At 32.1% G+C, this 18357-nt stretch overlaps 4 protein-coding genes across 5 annotated transcripts in view; 1 reads left to right on the top strand and 3 right to left on the bottom strand.

Moving 5' to 3' along the window:
• Positions 1-542: 542 nt before the first annotated feature.
• LOC123011036 (condensin complex subunit 3-like) lies at positions 543-5735 on the bottom strand. Of its 2 annotated transcripts, XM_044408292.1 has the most exons (14): positions 5678-5735; positions 5359-5623; positions 5004-5192; positions 4826-4957; positions 4649-4774; positions 4462-4599; positions 2667-2878; positions 2424-2618; positions 2049-2376; positions 1393-1998; positions 1223-1340; positions 981-1177; positions 766-930; positions 543-718 (listed from the first exon to the last, which is right to left on the bottom strand). In XM_044408292.1, exons 2-14 carry the CDS (start codon positions 5491-5493, stop codon positions 629-631), a joined length of 2631 nt encoding a protein of 876 aa, XP_044264227.1. In that variant the 5' UTR covers positions 5494-5623; positions 5678-5735; the 3' UTR covers positions 543-628. The 2 variants fall into 2 exon arrangements, with proteins under 2 accessions (XP_044264227.1, XP_044264228.1); XM_044408293.1 differs by lacking the exon at positions 5678-5735 and having other exon boundaries at positions 4826-4944; positions 5359-5566.
• Positions 5736-6193: 458 nt separating this feature from the next.
• Positions 6194-9482, bottom strand: LOC123010842 (rho GTPase-activating protein gacJJ-like). The gene is made up of 9 exons (XM_044407996.1): positions 9027-9482; positions 8781-8975; positions 8492-8725; positions 8293-8445; positions 8123-8240; positions 7896-8043; positions 7764-7850; positions 7673-7711; positions 6194-7619 (listed from the first exon to the last, which is right to left on the bottom strand). The coding sequence occupies exons 1-9, from the start codon at positions 9129-9131 to the stop codon at positions 6356-6358; spliced, it is 2343 nt and encodes a 780-aa protein (XP_044263931.1). The 5' UTR covers positions 9132-9482; the 3' UTR covers positions 6194-6355.
• A 3329-nt stretch (positions 9483-12811) lies between these two features.
• LOC123011027 (ADP-ribosylation factor-like protein 16) lies at positions 12812-13823 on the top strand. The gene is made up of 3 exons (XM_044408282.1): positions 12812-13123; positions 13173-13605; positions 13655-13823. The coding sequence occupies exons 1-2, from the start codon at positions 12812-12814 to the stop codon at positions 13350-13352; spliced, it is 492 nt and encodes a 163-aa protein (XP_044264217.1). The 3' UTR covers positions 13353-13605; positions 13655-13823.
• Positions 13824-15950: 2127 nt separating this feature from the next.
• LOC123010813 (partitioning defective 6 homolog beta) overlaps positions 15951-18357 on the bottom strand; it is a 6947-nt gene continuing 4540 nt past the window's right edge. The window contains exon 4 of the mRNA XM_044407948.1: positions 15951-16542. Coding sequence (XP_044263883.1) covers positions 16157-16542 — 386 coding nt within the window. The 3' untranslated portion in view covers positions 15951-16156. The remainder of the gene's footprint in view (positions 16543-18357) is intronic.

The following is an 18357-nucleotide window of genomic DNA, read 5'->3' as shown; positions in this document are numbered from 1 at the left end:
TTATTCTCACCTGAGGATGACCACTTTGTGGTTGAAACGCGTTGTGCTATTAAAATAAAAGTTTGGTGTGACGGACTAATCGTGTTTTTGTTCATCGTTTCCATACCAAGAAGAAGAAAAATTTATTGCTTTATGTTATTTACTGGTTTGTGTATACATATTATATTTCAATGTATGGTTTTAGAGATCCTTGTCTTATTGTTTCATTTATAATTTTCGTTAGGAAAAATATGGTTTTATGTTCCTATTTTTATATAATATGTTTTTGTGTTTGTAATAAAATATGTGTTTTTAAACTACGATAAGGTTGCCTCTCTCTAAAAATTTTTGTAACGACGCCCATGGTCATCTTTATCATGTAATTAGCATAATAATTTTCAGTTATTATTATTAGAGAACTAGAAGCAGAATTTATGTAAAATTTAACATCGTGTCAGACGGCTTTAACAAATAAAATAAATGATTAAATAAGCTAAACAATTTAAAAATTGTATAAAAAGGGCAAAATTGCGTCTGAAATAACACGCGTACTCGTTTTCTTATCTTTTTTTTATTCAATGAAAATTAGGAAAAGTGTTTAGTAAAATTATATGTACAAATATTAAATAAAATAAATCATTGCACTTATTTATTCTTCAGTGATGGGAACTAATTTTACGTTTTTTGTTGCGTTTGTAATAAACTTCGTAATACTTTTTAAACTTTGTTTATCAATAACCTAAAAACCAACATCACATCAAACATTTAAAAAATCCTGAAACTTACGTCTTGTAATTCTTTACATATATACAAAATACTGTCCAGTCTTTGACTCTTTGATAAATCTATCATTGAAAGTGTTTTAGTAAAATAGGGATTTATCTTGATCTTCGGCTTTTCCCGCATTTGATTACACATTTTAAATGCTAAATCAGCGAGAATTTCAGTCCCCTGAAACCACATTTTGACCCAAATCCGGTTTAAAACAAATTAACAGTTACCTGAGTACACATTTGACATAAAGTTACCATAAATTTTATAATATTGTCTATATCAATCTCACATAAAGGACTTTTTCTAGGAGCATAGATTATAGTTTTCATTGTACTCAAAACCGCATCGGCAAAGTATTCACAATTTGGTAAAGTTGTAAGTGATTGTAAGGTATAGCCAATGAATTGTTTTACACCATCATTGCCTAAAACTAAAAGCTTGGAAAAAATACAAACAAATAAAAAATTACTTGTTGCCGGATTTGCCCATTTTATGATAAGTGCTGATAAAACTGAAGATGCAATGAGACGGTTTCGCAACAATAACAGGGAGACACAATGGCTGGCAGTCTCTTCAATTTCCGGATCCTTAATTTTGGGAAATTTGTAAAATTTGGGTTTATTTTTATTTTTCAATTACCTCGTCTTGCATGTAGTTGATGACTGCTTGAATAAGAGTCGTCAAAGAAGTCCCCCCAACAAAACAGATATTTGCTGGTTCCGATTCACCCGTTTCTTCGTCTTTTTCTTCAACTAAACTTGTTCCATACAAGATCAAAATATCGGTGACGGCTTGCAAGCTAAGTTTAAGAATTTCATAATTTTTGGTTATGATGGGTGAAATAACCATAGAAGAAAATAAATGAATGCCGTGAATGGCACATTTTCTGTCGATAAGACAACACAAGGCGTAGCATTTGAGAGCTTTCGCTTGCACTCTTGAATCGTCATACAGCATAGCAGGGTTTATGTGTTCAATAGTCAAAGTGGCAATTACGGGGGTGTAATTCACCTTAGGGCAAAGCAAAAGTGCCTCTGTGATAGTTAAACATTTCAACATTGTTGCCAAATCGGTCTTTTTCTCCATCTCTGGTTTCTCTTGCACCTTTTTGAGATTCTCCAAGACAGTTTGTTTTTCAGAAATTGCCTCCTTTATGCGTTTAGCCTCAGAGTAGTTTTTTTCAACAAAAGCATAATATTTTTCCTGTTCTAGTAGCGATGAGATGTCCGAATTTAGTTGAGATATCTGGATGATTCTAATTACTTAAAAAAAAAATAATTTGAGTATACCTATACCGTGTGGTTTTTCTCCGTTTCTTGTCTTTCAAACTCTTCATAAGTTACTTCTTCCTCACCGTAAAGGATATCAGATATTATCTCGCAGACAAAAACCAATCGACTATTTGTACTCGGAATAGTCTTTTCCAAATTGCGTATTATAATTTCTTCCACACTTGTTGGTAAAGCCTCTTTTTTCAGTATGTCATGAATTAGGGAATTTAAACATTGGCGACTTGCACTATCACTAACATCGTATGTTTCAGTAATAATAAAAAATTGTTTTAGAATGAAATGGTATTCCAATTCATCGAAATTCTCTTTAGTTTTGATAAATTCAATATACCTAAAAATGGCAACATTGGTAAACAGATGGTGTTATTTTTAACGCACCCTTTGATGTATTTACAAAACAAAACTAAATCGGGCAAAATGGTGTTTAAAGTATCTTCAAATTCGGGAGATTGTTGCAAGAATTGCACAACAATCCTATAATACAAGATAGTATCCCAGTTGAGTTTTTCATATTCTACTAATTTTTCTTCATTTAAATTAACACAAGAGATTATTTCATCGATTGGAGTGTACCTATAAATAAATTTTATTTTACTTACATTACTGTGTAAAAATTCTTACTTAAACAATGCCTGTAGCATTTTCTCAGCAAAGAAAGTAGTTTTTTTAATATCGTCTACACTAGCATCCAATCGAATTGCTTTAATTAGCCTCACATAATCATTAGTGTAATCTTCCAACCAACTTTTTACCAAAACATTTGACGTAAAATCTTGGACTTTTTGTGATGAATCAGTAAATCCACATTGTAATATATAACGCCTTTGAGACAACTAAAGAAATTTTCTATTTGTGTAATTACAAATTATACAGGGCGACAAAAAAAAACGTTATGTTGTGATAACTTGACAAGTTTTATATCATTTTGTTCGTCTCAGTGAGACAAATCAAATGCATTAAAAAAATTCAAAAAGTCCACACACTTTGAACTAAATCTTTTTTTTCTAATTTAAATGAATTTAAAATAATTTAATTTTAAAAAATCATTACTCAATAACTATTAGGCCGATTTCATTCAAATAAAGACCATTCTAAAGGGATGGACTTGCCCTTTAGGATAATATGCAATTTGAAATTGAATATTGGCAAACTTTTTTTCAAACAGTATTTGAAGAAGTTCGAAGTAAATCGAAGTAATCTAAGAAAAACCCTACGAGTATTTTTTTTCTTTGTCACCATCGTGTAGAGCATCTTTTTATTAGTTGTAATCCAAATTTTTAAAATAATATACCGAGTAGTTTTTAAGATATGATTTTTTGAAGTTAAGGTTTGCTTCAGGTTTCAGGTATTGGGCCAAATAGGAGAAATGCATGTTAATCTTACTTAAAATTGCATTTTTATAAAAGTATTTGTTTTAAGACTCTTCTTTTGCTTAAAAATGGTCAATTGCACCTTCTTTGTTCTAATTAGAATAAACAAAAACTATTTTTTTACTTAAAACAAACAAAGAGTGTCTGCGTACTAATTAAAGCAAATAAAGAGTTTTTTTGTTCTAAAAATGATTACTGATCATTGAGCAAAAAGGATCTAGAAGTTTAAAGCAATAGCTTTAAATATAAGAACAAATCTTTTTCAAATTAAATGACTTTCCATTCAGATTTCGACTTGTTCACTTTATTCTAGTTTTCTGAACTTTTTTTTGAAAATGTTCTCAGCAAATGCTTAAGGCTCGTGCCTTCCTCTTTGCTCAATGATCAGTGGTCATTTTTACAACAAAAAACTCTTTATTTGCTTTAATTAGTACGCAGGTACAATTTATTTGTTTTAAGTAAAGAAACAGTTTTTGTTTATTCTAATTAGAACATAGAAGGTGCAATTGACCATTTTTAAGCAAAGAAGAGTCTGAAAATAAATACTTTTATAAAAATGCAACTTTAAGTAAGATTAACATGTATTTCTCCTATATGGCACAATAGCTGAACAGCAAACCTTAACTTCAAAAAATCATATCTTAAAATTTGGATTCTTATCAATAAAAAGATGCTTTACACAATGGTGACGAAGAAAAAAAGACTACTCGTAGGGTTTTTCTTAGATTATTTCGATTTACTTCGAACTTCTTCGAACACTGTTCGAAGAAAAGTTTGCCAATATTGAATTTCAAATTGCATATGGCACGTTCATCCCTTTAGAATGGTCTTTATTTGAAGGAAATCGGTCTAATATTTATTGAGTAATATTTTTTTAAAGTTAAAGTATTTAAATAGAAAAAAAATATTTAGTTCAAAGTGTGTGGACTTTTAAAATTGTTTTTAGTGCATTTGATTTGTCTCATTGAGACGAACAAAATGATATATAATTTGTCAAGTTGTCACATGACTTTTTTTGTCACCCTGTGTTAAAAGAGTCGACTTACATTCAAATATTTGATTAGTGGACGTATTTTTTCAAAAGCTGCTAGTCTAACATCTAAATGAATGTCTCTCATTCTTTCCAAGACCAGGGAGAGAACGTGTTTATTTATAGCTACTTTTTCTACACACACCTGACGCAACTGTAAGAAATAAATTTAAAAAATTTATAATTCTGTGTTAAATTATTACTTTTGCACACGAATCAGAATTAATGAGAGTGCACAATTCACGAGTTATGGGATCATTTTTGTCTGAAGGGTCCTGTAGACGATGCAATGCAGTTATAGCTTGACCTCTTATAGCCGCTTTTGGATCCTAGTATTAAGAAAAAAGTAAGAAAAAAGTACTGAAACATATTGTCTTTACCATCAGTCGTTCCATCATTGCGTTTTTAAATTCTTCAAACAGGTCGTCATCGATTTCCTCTACATTTTTCATGATCCCATTAATTAATTTGCAAGACCAATAACGGAGCGGCTCATTGTCTAAGTATGAGAGCTAAATTTTAATGTTGTTGGTATAATTCTCAAATTAAATTGCTTACAGATATGAGATGCTGAATAATCTTTCTTAAGATTGGGTGAATTACATCGTCATTTTTTGGTTTAAATGTCGTGACTAGCACGAGCACAAATTTGAAAATTCTTCCATTGTAAATATCTTCCTTACAAGTGACAAAAAATGTCTTATGTAGACACTTGCAAAAGGTACTGAAAAGTTCATTGCCATCCTCCTAAAAGTGCAACAACTGGAAGTTAAAATTTCTCTGGTTGACAGGGTGTCTTAAAACTTGGTGAAGGTGCAAATAGAACAAAGCAGCGTAAAGGCCAAATACCTACCACAAACCAGAATCTCAAAATTTTCGTAATACATAAGGAGACACATTCAGGTTAACTTACATTATTGAGGGCATTTTTCAGTATAGTGGCATAATGTAAATGGGCCGCTGAACTTTGCTGAATTGCGTTAAATATGTTCACTACATCACTAGCTTTCACCGTCTCAAATTCCATTTCTGTATTTTTTAATAACATTTAAGATGAATGAAAAACCGTTTTTGTTTCAAATTTGAAATGTGACAAGTGACAAGCGTCACAAGTGGAAATAACAATCAACATAACAAAGCGAATATCCCTAGACGGAAAGGCCCATTTTCGTTTGTAACTAAAACGGGCTTAATTTAAAAACGATAATTTTAGAATTCTATTTGATTTTTACAGAAAGTCTTTATTGCTTTGATAATGTTTTCGTTACGACTTGTTTCGTTTCCTTTTTTAACGCAACTCGTACTAAGTTACGCAATCAACAATACACCTGTGCACCACAATAGTACTAAAAAATGTAGAGTTGTTTTTTTAATAAAGGTTTGAAATTAAATTTTGAGATAAACTTTCAAAAAAAAAGTCATTAAACTAATAGAAATATTAAAACACAAAACCCTGTAAAATAGTGTTTTGTACAAATAAGCAATTAAAAGTTCATAAAGAAAGATAATTTGTCACACGATGTGCAATGTCGTCACTGAATCATTTAATTCTCTTAAAAAAATTGTTTAAAATACTGTTAAACAGTTAATAAAAAACGAGAAAATGTGTCATATTAAAAAAAAAAATGTTTGCGGTAGGCAAGTTTTAATACAACGGAGAAAACATTGCCTACTTTTACTACCAGTTAAAATCTGCAGTGCCTTGTCATGGAATCTTTAAAGCCAACTTTACGTGTCAAAAAATAAAAAAACTTTCAGTTTTATTTATTTAAAAACGAATATACAATTCACAAAAAGTATAAAAGCAGTCGCAAGACTGTTTCACTATATTCTTAAGCAACTGGGTCATTTTACTAATCATAATTAAGGCAAAAATATATAATATCCAATAATTTTGATGTTGAAAAATTCTAATTAATCAAAACCCTGAGCGGTGTGCTCCGGTCCGCCCCACCCGGTGTCCGACACAACCTCTTCGGGGACCTCACATAAAGCGACTTCTTGATATGTGGGGGCACTCTCGGTGTCGAATAATTCGGCGACGCAAATTTTTGGTTACTACAGTCTTTCGCTATTTCAAAACCATCAGGAATATTTTCCTTATCACTACTTTTCTCCAAACAAGTTTTCGCAATCTGCAACTTTTGTCTCTGCGTCAAATTTCCGTAACGTTTTCGCGGCGACATACTCTTCTTTCCAATTTTTCTCTCCTCATACTTCAAACTTCTCACTCTGTATGATAAATGCGAATCGGCGACTCTACAAGAGCCGATTTTTGTTCCGGTTTTAACCCTCGGGAGACTCCTATTCGAGCCCGAACTGTCCGAGTCGGTTAATTTATCAAAGAGTTTGGCTTTAGCGAGGACCATTCCAGCGTTTTGGCTCCTGAGACGAGCCAAAGAAGCTCTTCCGTTAAGCGAGGAGTCGTTGTTCGATTTCAAGGTGTCAAAAAAGCCCTCAGCGCTCACCCAAGTATCATTCGAGCTCCCAGATAAATTACAAGAAACATTTCTTGTAATTTGCTCGCCGACTGATGAAGAGCGCGTCCTTTTGATTTCTTTATGGTCCAAAGTTGGTAGACCTGTCATTACTGTGTTGGGTTTCCCCCTACGCAAACTAACCCTAGGTGTGGCAACATGCCACGACTGGTGACGCCCCAACTTGACATTATTTTTCTCCAGGGATTTTCTTCTCATACTCCCAATTTTTCGAGCACTGGGAGATCGAATAATTTTCTGTTCGGCACTTCTTCGAATTTTCAACTCTCGACTCAATCTCTTCGCCAAGTGGTCAGTGGTCGGACTTAATTTTGACTGGACTAAAGTTTGTTCATACGCAGTTTGAACATTTTGAATATTTAAATCAACTTGTTCATTATTTTCGTTTCGTGATTGCACGTTTTCCAGTTCTTGTGAAATTTGGCGTTCCATTGCGGAAACTCGATTTTTGATTGCTTCGTATTCGGTTTTCGGAACTCGAATATAGTCAGGTTCGTCTTTTTTCGATGTTGCGGCAAAGGAATTGCGCTTTTTGGTCTTTTTAAGGTTGTTGGGTTGAGTTATTGCCGACCAACGACGCTCTAATAAAGCTTTTGTGTTTGATGGTTTACTTTCAGTTTCGTGTTTTAGATTTTTTACGCTTCGGCTCCGAGAAAACCACTTTTTCTCCTTGATTCTATCACAATAAAGTCATTAGAAAAATTGTAAAGCGACAGGAAATTTACTTACAAGTCATTCGTTTCTTTCAACTGATTTTCGTGTGTTCCACTGTAATGATTTGGGATAATTAAAATTGGAAACAAAAACACTAAAAACATACCTCAAATCCATGCTAACTGGAGTGCGACATGGTGTAAAAGGCGTATTTAACAAAACATTGTCAGGTAATTTATTCAACAGTTCCTTCCTACAAAATTAATATAAATAAAAAATTTAAATATTTTCAACATACTTTTTTTTATTCGAAATTCCGTTCGAGTGAATTCGTCGTCTTTTCACCACATTATTGTTAATAGGAGTTAATAACAAGTCTGGGGTAACCACATTGTGATTTTCTTCCGATTTTCCTCCAACTATCTTTTTAAGGCCATTGAACATCCCTAACAAACAAAGTCAATTTAGCAAAAATTTATTAAGAATTACAGCAAAGTAGTTTTATTAATTTTGTAAAAAAATTACTTGTCAGAGATCCACTTCGCCGTTTTTTCTTCTTCAAATCCACACTTGAATTCGATCCTAAACGTTCGATAATGCCCTCTGGTAAAATTCCTACTTCTGGTGCATTTTCTATCAAAATCTAAAATATTTTAATTTTGTCAAGAAATTAACTAAAAACTGTTTTTTTTTACCTGCACAATATCACAAAATTTCGCAGTCCTCATTTGCATGTTATATGGTGTCAATTTTTCTTCAATGGGAAAAATTGCAGGACTTATGACTATAGCAAGATTATAAGTGTTCATTTTATTTGAGAATGAGTGTTGCGTTACGTCATAAAAAAACTACAAAACAGTTTTGTTCACTTTGTAGATTCCAAAAAAATTTTACCTGCAGTAGATAACTCAGAGTGTTAAGGTGTTCCAAAGGCAACAAAAGACATGCTAGAAGCAGGGCCTCTTTTCTCACTTTGCCTTTTTCTAACAAAGCACATCTTAAAAATAATTCGTGATACCCGTAAGGTATTAGAGGCTCTGGTAATTCCCTAAGGAACATTTTCAAGAGCGCCGCGACGTCGATAATGTGATAATTGCTATCAACAGCGCCGCCCCCATTGAGCAACAACTTAAAAATGAATCAAATCAGTGAAACGTGTCATAAATCGATTAAAATGCATTACTTTGATTTCGTTTTGTCTAACTTTGGAGCCCTCCTTTCTAAACAGCCCCTCAGTGCTAACTTTGGCTAAAATAAATGAACACAATTCGTGGACTAGTTTCGGAACAGCAATTTGTTGTCCGGTTTTTAAAGTGACTGTTTCTGTCGAGAGAGATCTTAAAGGAACTTTGAAGACTTTACGAGTTGCTTTGATATTCTAAAATTTGAGGAATTTAACAAAAACCGACCGGAAAAACATAACCTTTACCTGTTGTTTGGGTTTCTTCGGTCTACACTTGATCCCTAATTTTCGCAATTCCTGAAGTGCTTCGTTCCGGCATTCTTCTTTTTTCAGCACATCACTGAGAAACATTATGTAGGAGGAGTTTTTGTTTATTAATTAGGGAATTCAATTAAATTTTGTTCATTGTAGCAGTTGTCTGTTTGGGATGTCACTTTTTAAACGTTAAAGCAGTTGCGTATGCGCGAGATTTAAACTCTCAAAGGTGATTGGCTGAGAGATGCCCGCCAAAGCGAAAAAAATTAAATCGTAACCGTCACCCGAAGCAATTAACACTTTTTGATAAGGGGTTATCGCATATCCTTAACAAATATTGGATTTAAATCGAAAAACAGGAAATTAAATCAAGGACGAACCAGAATTCTTTAAACACAAACACGCAAATATTTGATAGGTATAAAATTAGGGAGAGCTCAATTTTGTCCAAAATAAAAGGAGCATCCGTACTTTTGTCCACTGTAAAAATGTCCAAAACAGCAAAACGTAATTTTATCCAACGTAAAAACATCCAAAGTATTTTTGTCTAGCGTAAAAATTTCCAAAGATTTTGGTGTTCTTTGCAGTACCAACTTGATAACAAAATTACCAAGTAGTTTTTATGAGTTTTATAAAGTAGTTTTTCTTAATTTAATGCAATTTTTTATGACAACAGTCGATATAATTTGCTGTTTTAAACAGACGTTTGATATCAGTCAATTTTTTTATTTATTCTTGCGCAGGGGCCATGTCTGTCAATGCTGCCAACACCCAAACATGTTCACAGGGCCGCCACAAGCGGGGGTGCAGGGCGTGCGGTGCACGGGCGCCATATCCAGGGGGCGCCAGACGAGCAACAAATTTTAATAAAATCATAAATAAAAAAATTGAATTACTCAAACAACAAAAGATGCAAAAAAAATAAAATACATAAACATAATTTAAAACAAATTACAACAAAATATGCGGAGAAAGTCATCATACTGGAGGTCCGGATGTCCGGAAAAAATATTGAAAGATTTTGGGGGCAGGTTTCCTACGTCAAAAGAAGAAAAAAAATTCTAAAGACCTATGTTCAGAAATGATTCCTAAACGAGTTAAAAAAAGCTAAAAGATCTTTTTTTTTCATTATCTCAGTAACCGGTGGACATAAATTTACAAAAGATTACATCTGAAGTAATTTGTATAAATCTATTGCTGATATTACAAATTGTGTACTCTAATTAGGGGGGCGGAGGCAAGTGACAAGTACTAAAGTTTCCTATGAAACTATATCACTTTTTCAGATTATTTCAAGAAATTTATTTTTTTTCTAGCAGAATAGATGCAGTTAAACAATTGCGGTATCAAGATGATTCTTGGAATATTGCTACTACCCATAAAACTCCTTACATGCCCTTGTTACAAAATCGTATTAGTTGTTTTCATCACAATTTGAGTTGATATTTTAAACAAAATAGATGATGCGGAGTTTTAAAAGTGTAAATTTTCTTCAGAAACTTTTATATTTTATATTTTTTACAAAATATCAGTCAAATAAAAGCTTAAAAATATAGAAATTCTTTGTTCCGTTTGAACCGAATTTTTATTTCGTAGCGTTGGTCCTCTTCTCGGTCTTATCAAATTCGATAAAACGGGACTGTAGGTAGTATGAAATTCAGATAAGTACAGTTTTTTAAGTAAAATTTTCAATGTAAAACTTATTTGATTATTTACAACTTTAGAAAACATTTTAAATACTATTTAATTAATTACTTTGATTTATTGACACTTCTTGATAACCAATAATAAAAATTCTCTTTAGTTTTTAATCTTAACAAAATTCTGTTAATAAATTTTTTATAGGTACAAAAGAATACCCATACTTTATTATCAAAAAAAGAGGGCGCCAAATTCAAATTTACACGCAGGCGTTGAAACCTCTTGCGGCGGCCCTGCATGTTCCTAAATCGTTGGACTTTTTTACGGGGATGCTGTTTTTTCTTTGCATCATTTTACGTTGGATTATTTTACAATGGACACTTTTACTTTGGATAAAATTACTTTGAACTTTGAATTAATTAATAATTAGACAATTTTGTATGCGTCCTAAAATTATTATGAAATTGAGAGTAAAGTCTGTTTTTTTTAATGGAAATGCCAAACAGTCTTAACGTTGGCACCACTAGTAAATTCATTCATGGTAATTTAGTAAAGGAAGTTGGCAGTTCCGATTTTTTGAATTAATTTGAAAACAACGTCAATACAAAAAATCGTCTAAGAAAATTTAGAGACGAAACACCAAAAAAGAAACAAATTTGGTACACTAACAGTTTTTAGAAATTTGGAAACGAATAATTCGCAAGCATGAAGTTAGAAAAAAGGCCCGTTAAAATGTAGGCGCAATTTGTAATGCAGGTTTGCTAAACATTCTCAATTTTTAGCAAAAAATTGACAAGAATACAAAATAAACATAAATGAGAAAGAACCTCGGAAAGAACGCAATTAAATTTAATGTCTTGTGCATCGTTTTTGAGAAACGAGTTGAAAAAGTAACAATTTTGAAACTAAAGCTGAAGAAGAATTTATAAATTGCATCAACTTTAGACCTTAGGTAATGATGTCTGTCCTCAGGTATTCAATTGTAGCGCCAAAGAGCAAACAGGGACACAAGATTCATAAAAGTCAAAATTTTGACAACATATTAATTTGAAAACATTAGAACTCTTTTTAAATCACACTTATTAATCATACATATACCGAGAGATCAAAATAATTTGTATTCGAGTCATTTTTGGATCCGAAAACGTACAGTTGCGGAATTAAAATTTCGGATAGTACTGTCATTTTCATAATGTAAACTCTAAAACAACCTTTATATATTAATAACCTCATTTTTTACTCTTGTCATATTTGTCATTTTGACTTATTTACTTTCAAAAATAGTGATTTGTGGCATAATAACGGGTAGGCAGCTGATCAAAGCGATGATTTAATTAAACTTAGTTCAATTAATACATTTCCTAAGACAGACAAATTGTTTAATTAACAAATTTAACAACAAATAAAAATAAGTTTTTTTAGATTTTACCTTTCCACTTGTCATTTTATTTGACGTTTTACAGACATACGCACAGGACATACGTTTTCGGATACAAGGACAAATTATCTTGATCTCTCGATACTTCCTTAGTTTTTACTAATTTAAAAAGAAATCATCAATTGTAATTTTCTTTAGGCCACATCTTAGGTATCTAATTAAATTAAGTTTTTATCTCTTTGAATAATGAAATTTACCAACTCGCTAGAACACCTTATACACAATTTTCAGCTTGTTTTAAAATTTTACACTTTGGTTTTTGGGTAATAACGGCAGCGCCATTTTTTTTTTTAATGGAAACCCGTAATTTTTTTAGCGAATTCGATAGATTTTTTAATTGTCGAAGTGGCAACACCAAAATATTATGTATTACATAAAGTTAAAAAAAAAAATTATCCAAAAAGTGAAATAATATCAATAAAAAATAAAGATAGAATTTTAAATCAAGTTAAAAATTTTGTATTTTTAAAAAAAAAATTGACCTGTTCGAGCATTTTTCCAAAACAAAATATTTTCAGTTTTAATAAATAAGATTATTCTATAATTTTGCCGCTCACTGTATACCCTCATCATTCTAAAATTTTTTAGATAGACCCCCCAAAATTAATTTCTGGATCCGCTCCTGCCCCGGATTATTACTTACCTTGGCAACCGTTCGCTAATAACAAACAGTCACTTGTTTGTTCAATAACCAGGAATGGCCCTCTGTTTGGGGCCCACGGGGTCGGGCAAAACCCTCCTGTTAAAAAAGCTTCAAAATATCGAAAATGTGGACACTACAGCCAGCTCAGTGCCCACAGTCGGCACCAACATGTTTACAATAAAAATCGATAACGAAATTTACCACATTCGAGAGCTCGGTGGTGTGATGTCCCCCTTGTGGTCCAAATATTTCAACAGTGTTCAAAAAATTATCTACGTCGTTGATGCTTCAAATCTGTGCCAGATCAGCGCCGCTGGAATCCTCCTCTACACGATGATAGCCAATCCAATGCTAGCAAACGCAAAAGTGTGTATTATTTTTTCTATCAAACGAAATAATTAGAGCATAATTCCAGTTCCTCCTCGTATTGACAAAAATGGATGTTAGTTACCGACAAATGCGCAATGAAGCTCTACTAATGTTACAAATGCGTAGGTTTGAAAAGGAAATTAAACAAAAAGTTACAATAACTGAAGCAAGTGCGATCACGGGTGAAGGAAGAGAAGAAATACTGAATTGGTTAAAGAAGAAATAACTTTCACTTTGTCTTTTTATTTAACACTTTCGGTTTCAAAAAACAATTTCACACTTGACTGGTTTGCCATAAGCTTTCAATTTTAAGTCATATATAAAAGTTAAAGCCGGGATTTAACCAGCAGTTAACCCAAAGACATCAAACACAATGTTCAATCTTAAAGCAATTATTTTGGTGGTAGCCCTCCTCTACCTGACCCAAGTACATTCAATTCCGGTGTATGATGATTTAGAGGGCGCTTCATCCGATCACGGTAAGTCCCCCATTCTTGTAAAAAAAATATTTAATTGCAAAAATTCAAGATTACGCAAGAGTCCAGATTAAAGTCTTTCGAGGCCCCACAGAAGGACATGACCATTTCGCCCCTTGGGGCTACTGGGTGAAACAACCAGCCGATGACCACCACTAAATTACTCACCTTATTTTTGTATTGTTGATTTTATTTCATAAATAAATAATTTGTTACGTTAACTTGAGATATATATATTTCGAATAATTTTTAATAAGTACATAATATGTGATGCAACTCCAACATTTGCATAAAATGTACCTTTAACAATATCATTACATTAAAAAAGTCACAAGCTCGATTCAAGGCAATACAAGGACGGAATTTTTCCCTATAATGATCAATGAGAAAAAAGGCCTCTTCTTTATGATTATGTTTATAAAAATGTAAAATGTAACCTACAAACAGTATGTTCACATCTTAAAGGTACTTAGAATGATATTATATACATTATTTAAAAAATAGCTGTTGTAAAATTAGTGCAGTGAGTAGGGGCCAAAAAAGGCCTTTGTCCTACTAAAGGAGGGGTAGTAGTAATGTTTTAATATGTTGTTAAGATCTAAGCCTTGACAAAAAATCGATTTTTCAAAAATAACTCCGCAGCGGTTGATTCTACGACAAAAGTGTTCAGGTAAAAATTAAAGAAGACAAAATTTCTCACATTTTTTGTATCAAAATTTTTTTTCTAAGTCTAATGTGTAACGAGTTACAGCGGCGGAAAGATGAACATTTTTCCCAGAAAAATAACAAACTCCCCCATTTTCAACGGTGAATTTCGTAAGAACAAATTACACTTGTTTTTAATCTTTTTACACAGTGATATGTATTTCAAATTACACTGATTTTTTTTGTTACATATAGACCTATAAAACAGTGTTAATTGAAATAATAACTCGTGTCCTATCTCTATGGAATTTTTTTTTTGTAATAACTTCGGAACCATTTATTATTTATTATTATTTTCTGGCGAAACTATCAATTTTCTTGGCAGGTGTACAATGGCTATAAAATTGCTATTCCAAAAAAAATGAATATCAATTAATTGTTTATACTTATGAGATAAACATACTAAAAAAACAATGGAAATATACCACAATTTTTTTTCTAGACAATGAGCTTATGTCAAGAATTTTTGCTGTGCAATTTTTTTTTGAAAACAACACTTTTTGTTAAAAAAGTATTAAAGATTTTTTTTTTAATAAACTACTCGTTTTTTTTTAAATAAATTGATGAATGTTTAAAGGTTGTAAAGAAGCGATGCCAAGATATTTTTTATTTTAATTAATTGTTTAAACGTACCACCCCTTGGCCGGTCGAAGAAAGTTTTGACAACAGATAAAGTTTATAATTTTTTTAACATAGATTGCAACATTTTTAATAAATATTTTTGTACATTTATAAAATGCATGAACATATCTTTGTAAAACAATAAACAAGAAACCGTTTTATTTAAGAAAAAAATATTAATAGTATGGTAATCTCAAAAGTTTAAACAATTTTTCTTTTTAACATATTTTGTAATCGGATCTTTTTTCTTAAACTGTCTAATTTTTAACTTAAACTGAAATTTTTAATTAGAAATTTGTGATTTGCCATATTTCCTAAAATATGCACGAAGTTGACAAAATATGCATTTTTTAATTGGCCTATTTTAATCAAAAAACATCAGATATGCATAGAAAACTTATAATTTTGTTGATATACCTCTCAATAACAAATATGCATTTTGCATATAATCCGAGTCTTATTTATGAATAACCCTATATGTAACAAGAAAAATCAGTGTAATTTAAAATAGATTTCGCTATATAATTATTGTGGTGCGGAAAAAAATCGTCGAAAATGGGGAGTTTTACTATTTTATGGGAAAAATGTTCATATTTTTGCCGTTGTAACTCGTTACACTTTAGACTTTCTTTAACTTTTATCTGAACACTTTTGTTGTAGAATTATTTTGGAAAAACATAATTTTTGTACCTTTAACAACATATTAAAAAATTACTACTACCCCACCTATTGTAGGGCAAAACTCCCTACTGACTGGACTGAATTGATTTTGACACAATAACAAGAAAATCAATAAAAATGTAATACTTTGTTGTAGCCACCATTATATAAATTCGACAAAATGGACAGAACTTGGTTCTGTTTGAGACACATTGGACAAATACTCTAAAATACGTAACTAAAATACTGAATAACGATAATAATATTCCTTAAAATAATAAAAGATGTAACCAATAAAACATGATATAAATGGAATTATTCAAGAGAACACATAATAATGGAATAAAATCATACAAAAAATATTTGGAATAAAAAGGGAATGTTTCTTAAGTCTTATCTAGTTCCAGTTAAGTACTTTGAATAGAATTAAAAAATACACTAAATGCAGATATGACTTAGCGGTACTCTACGTGACTACCGTATTCGAATTTAAGTCAATTACCGTTAAAATAATTTCAAACCTGTAAAAAAATTCCAGTCTTACAGCCAACGGAAGCAATAAATATAACTACAAGTGCAGAATACCATCTTCTGAACTCTCATCCAGATTGGTAGCCCCTGTAAGATCAACAATTTCGTCTTGGTCGTACTTATCGTCGGGGTCGGAACCCCCGGTGGTGTGTGACTGTTGCGACCCGCTTGAAAGTTGCGAGTTTCGACTGAAGCTGCCGCGACGGACCGGAGCTACAGTTCTCTGATTTGCCGGCTTGACGGTAATTATCAAATTTGAACTGTTGGCCACCATCATGTCTGTAACCTGATCTAGGGTTTTCCCCGCTACTTCTATCCCGTTCACTTCGAGGACTTCGTCGTTGACGGCCAGAAGGCCGGTAGATTCCGCCAAACCGCCTGGCACCAGACGTGAGATAAAAATTCCGGGTATTTTCTCCAAGCCTAAATTGCATTATTAAAAAAAAAGTATATTTATTTATAGCCCGGTCAAATTAGACAAAAATAGGGCGATCGGTGGAAAAAAATCCTAGAGTTGGAATTTTTTTAAACGTTTTCTTTATTCTTGGGTAGACATACAGGCTGTATTATGAAAAACGCCCCAAGCCATAACTTCATTATTTTTTAAGTTATGCCAATACTTCTTAGAACAAAGTTGAACATTTTTTGTCATCTATCTGTTTGGGATAGATGCTAAATTAATGCTGTTTTCTGTTTCACCGGAAATGACATCAAGTTTATTTTTTTAATGGAACACCCTGTATATTTTACCACTTTTGGTTTCTTTGTTTAATTGTCTTTTAACAAGTTTTAGTACCATGGGCCTAAAACCAACCGTTCGTGAGATATGAGTCAATTAAAAATTTATTAAAATAGGCAGTGGAAAACAATAATATTAAGTAATGTTGACAAATATTATTACTTTGCATTTTCGCTTATTATTTTTATACTTTTTGGTGTTCTGGTGATAATGTGTTAACAGACATGATTCAAGAATATTTTGAAAGCAATAAAAATAGTTGGAGACCACAACGCCTTTACACTGGGCGATTTCCAATTCGTCGACCTGAAGAAAATTAGAGGACGTTTTGGGTTTTTAGAAAACCCAAATTAGAACAGTTGCGTGCGATAAGCCAACGTTACTTGCAATTTCTTGAATTCATGTTCTTTCTTTAATACCTAACTAATTCTGTATCTCTTTGAAATTGAAGATGTTTTAATATGGGTTTTCTAAAAGACCAAAACATCCTCAAATTTTCTTAAAGTCGCTTAAATTTTCGACGATTTGGAACGTCTCTCATCAGAAGTCACCCAGTGTAAAAGCGTAGTGCTCTCCCACAATTTTTATTTTATTCAAAATATGTCTGTTAACACATTATCGTCCATGATTAACATTAAAAAGTATAAAAACAGTAAGAGAAAATGCAAAGGAATAATATTTGTCAACATATTACTTGATATTATTGTTTTCCACTGCCTACTTTAATAAATACATTATTTCGTGAATATCTCACGAACGCTTAGTTTTAGGCATATGGTACTAAAACTTGTTAAAAGACAATTAAACAAAAAATCCAAAAGTGGTAAAATATACAGGGTGTTCCATTTAAAAAAATTAAGTTGATGTGATTTACGGTGAAACAGAAAACAGAATTAATTTAGCATCTATCCCAAACGATAGATGACAAAAAATGTTCAACTTTGTTCTAAGAAGTATTGTCATAACTTTAAAAATAATGGAATTATGGCTTGGGGCGTTTTTCATAATACAGCCTGTATATCAAAAGTCCCCGAAAGTGGGGGGCGAGCTCGAGGAGAGGGAGGGGGCTAAAGGTGTCTTTTTTTGTTTTTTTGATTATATTTCGGAAACTATTACTCCTAACGGTTTTTGCCTGCTTATCAAAATTAAAGCCAACTACAAAAATGGTCTTTTGCATTTTTGTTGTAGGACTAACCGTAAGCGAGTTATAGAGCTGACAAGAAACATCATTTAAAAAAATGTGCTTTATCCGCATTTAAAACAGAATTAATCTTGTGATTTGAAAAAACTGAAAGCAAATTGAATTTATTGGGTGCAACACTTCATTAGAGAGCCTATTAGAAGGTGCCACGAGGGTCTATCAAGTCTTCCGAGTCATCCTTATATGCTGAACTAGCATTTGCTTGCGACTTTGTCCACGTGTATTTCTGATATAAAATGGGAAAAAGCCCGTTCACAAAACCATTCCATAGGCTTAGGTACTCTATAAAGCTAGATAA

The sequence above is a fragment of the Tribolium madens genome, unplaced genomic scaffold, assembly GCF_015345945.1.
Source record: "Tribolium madens isolate multiple individuals breed KSU strain unplaced genomic scaffold, Tmad_KSU_1.1 Scaffold_91;HRSCAF=231;Tcas5.2_LG7, whole genome shotgun sequence".
NCBI lineage: Eukaryota > Metazoa > Arthropoda > Insecta > Coleoptera > Tenebrionidae > Tribolium > Tribolium madens.
The sequence above is the reverse complement of the archived record's forward strand: the minus strand, read 5'-3'. Positions and strand labels throughout refer to the sequence as shown.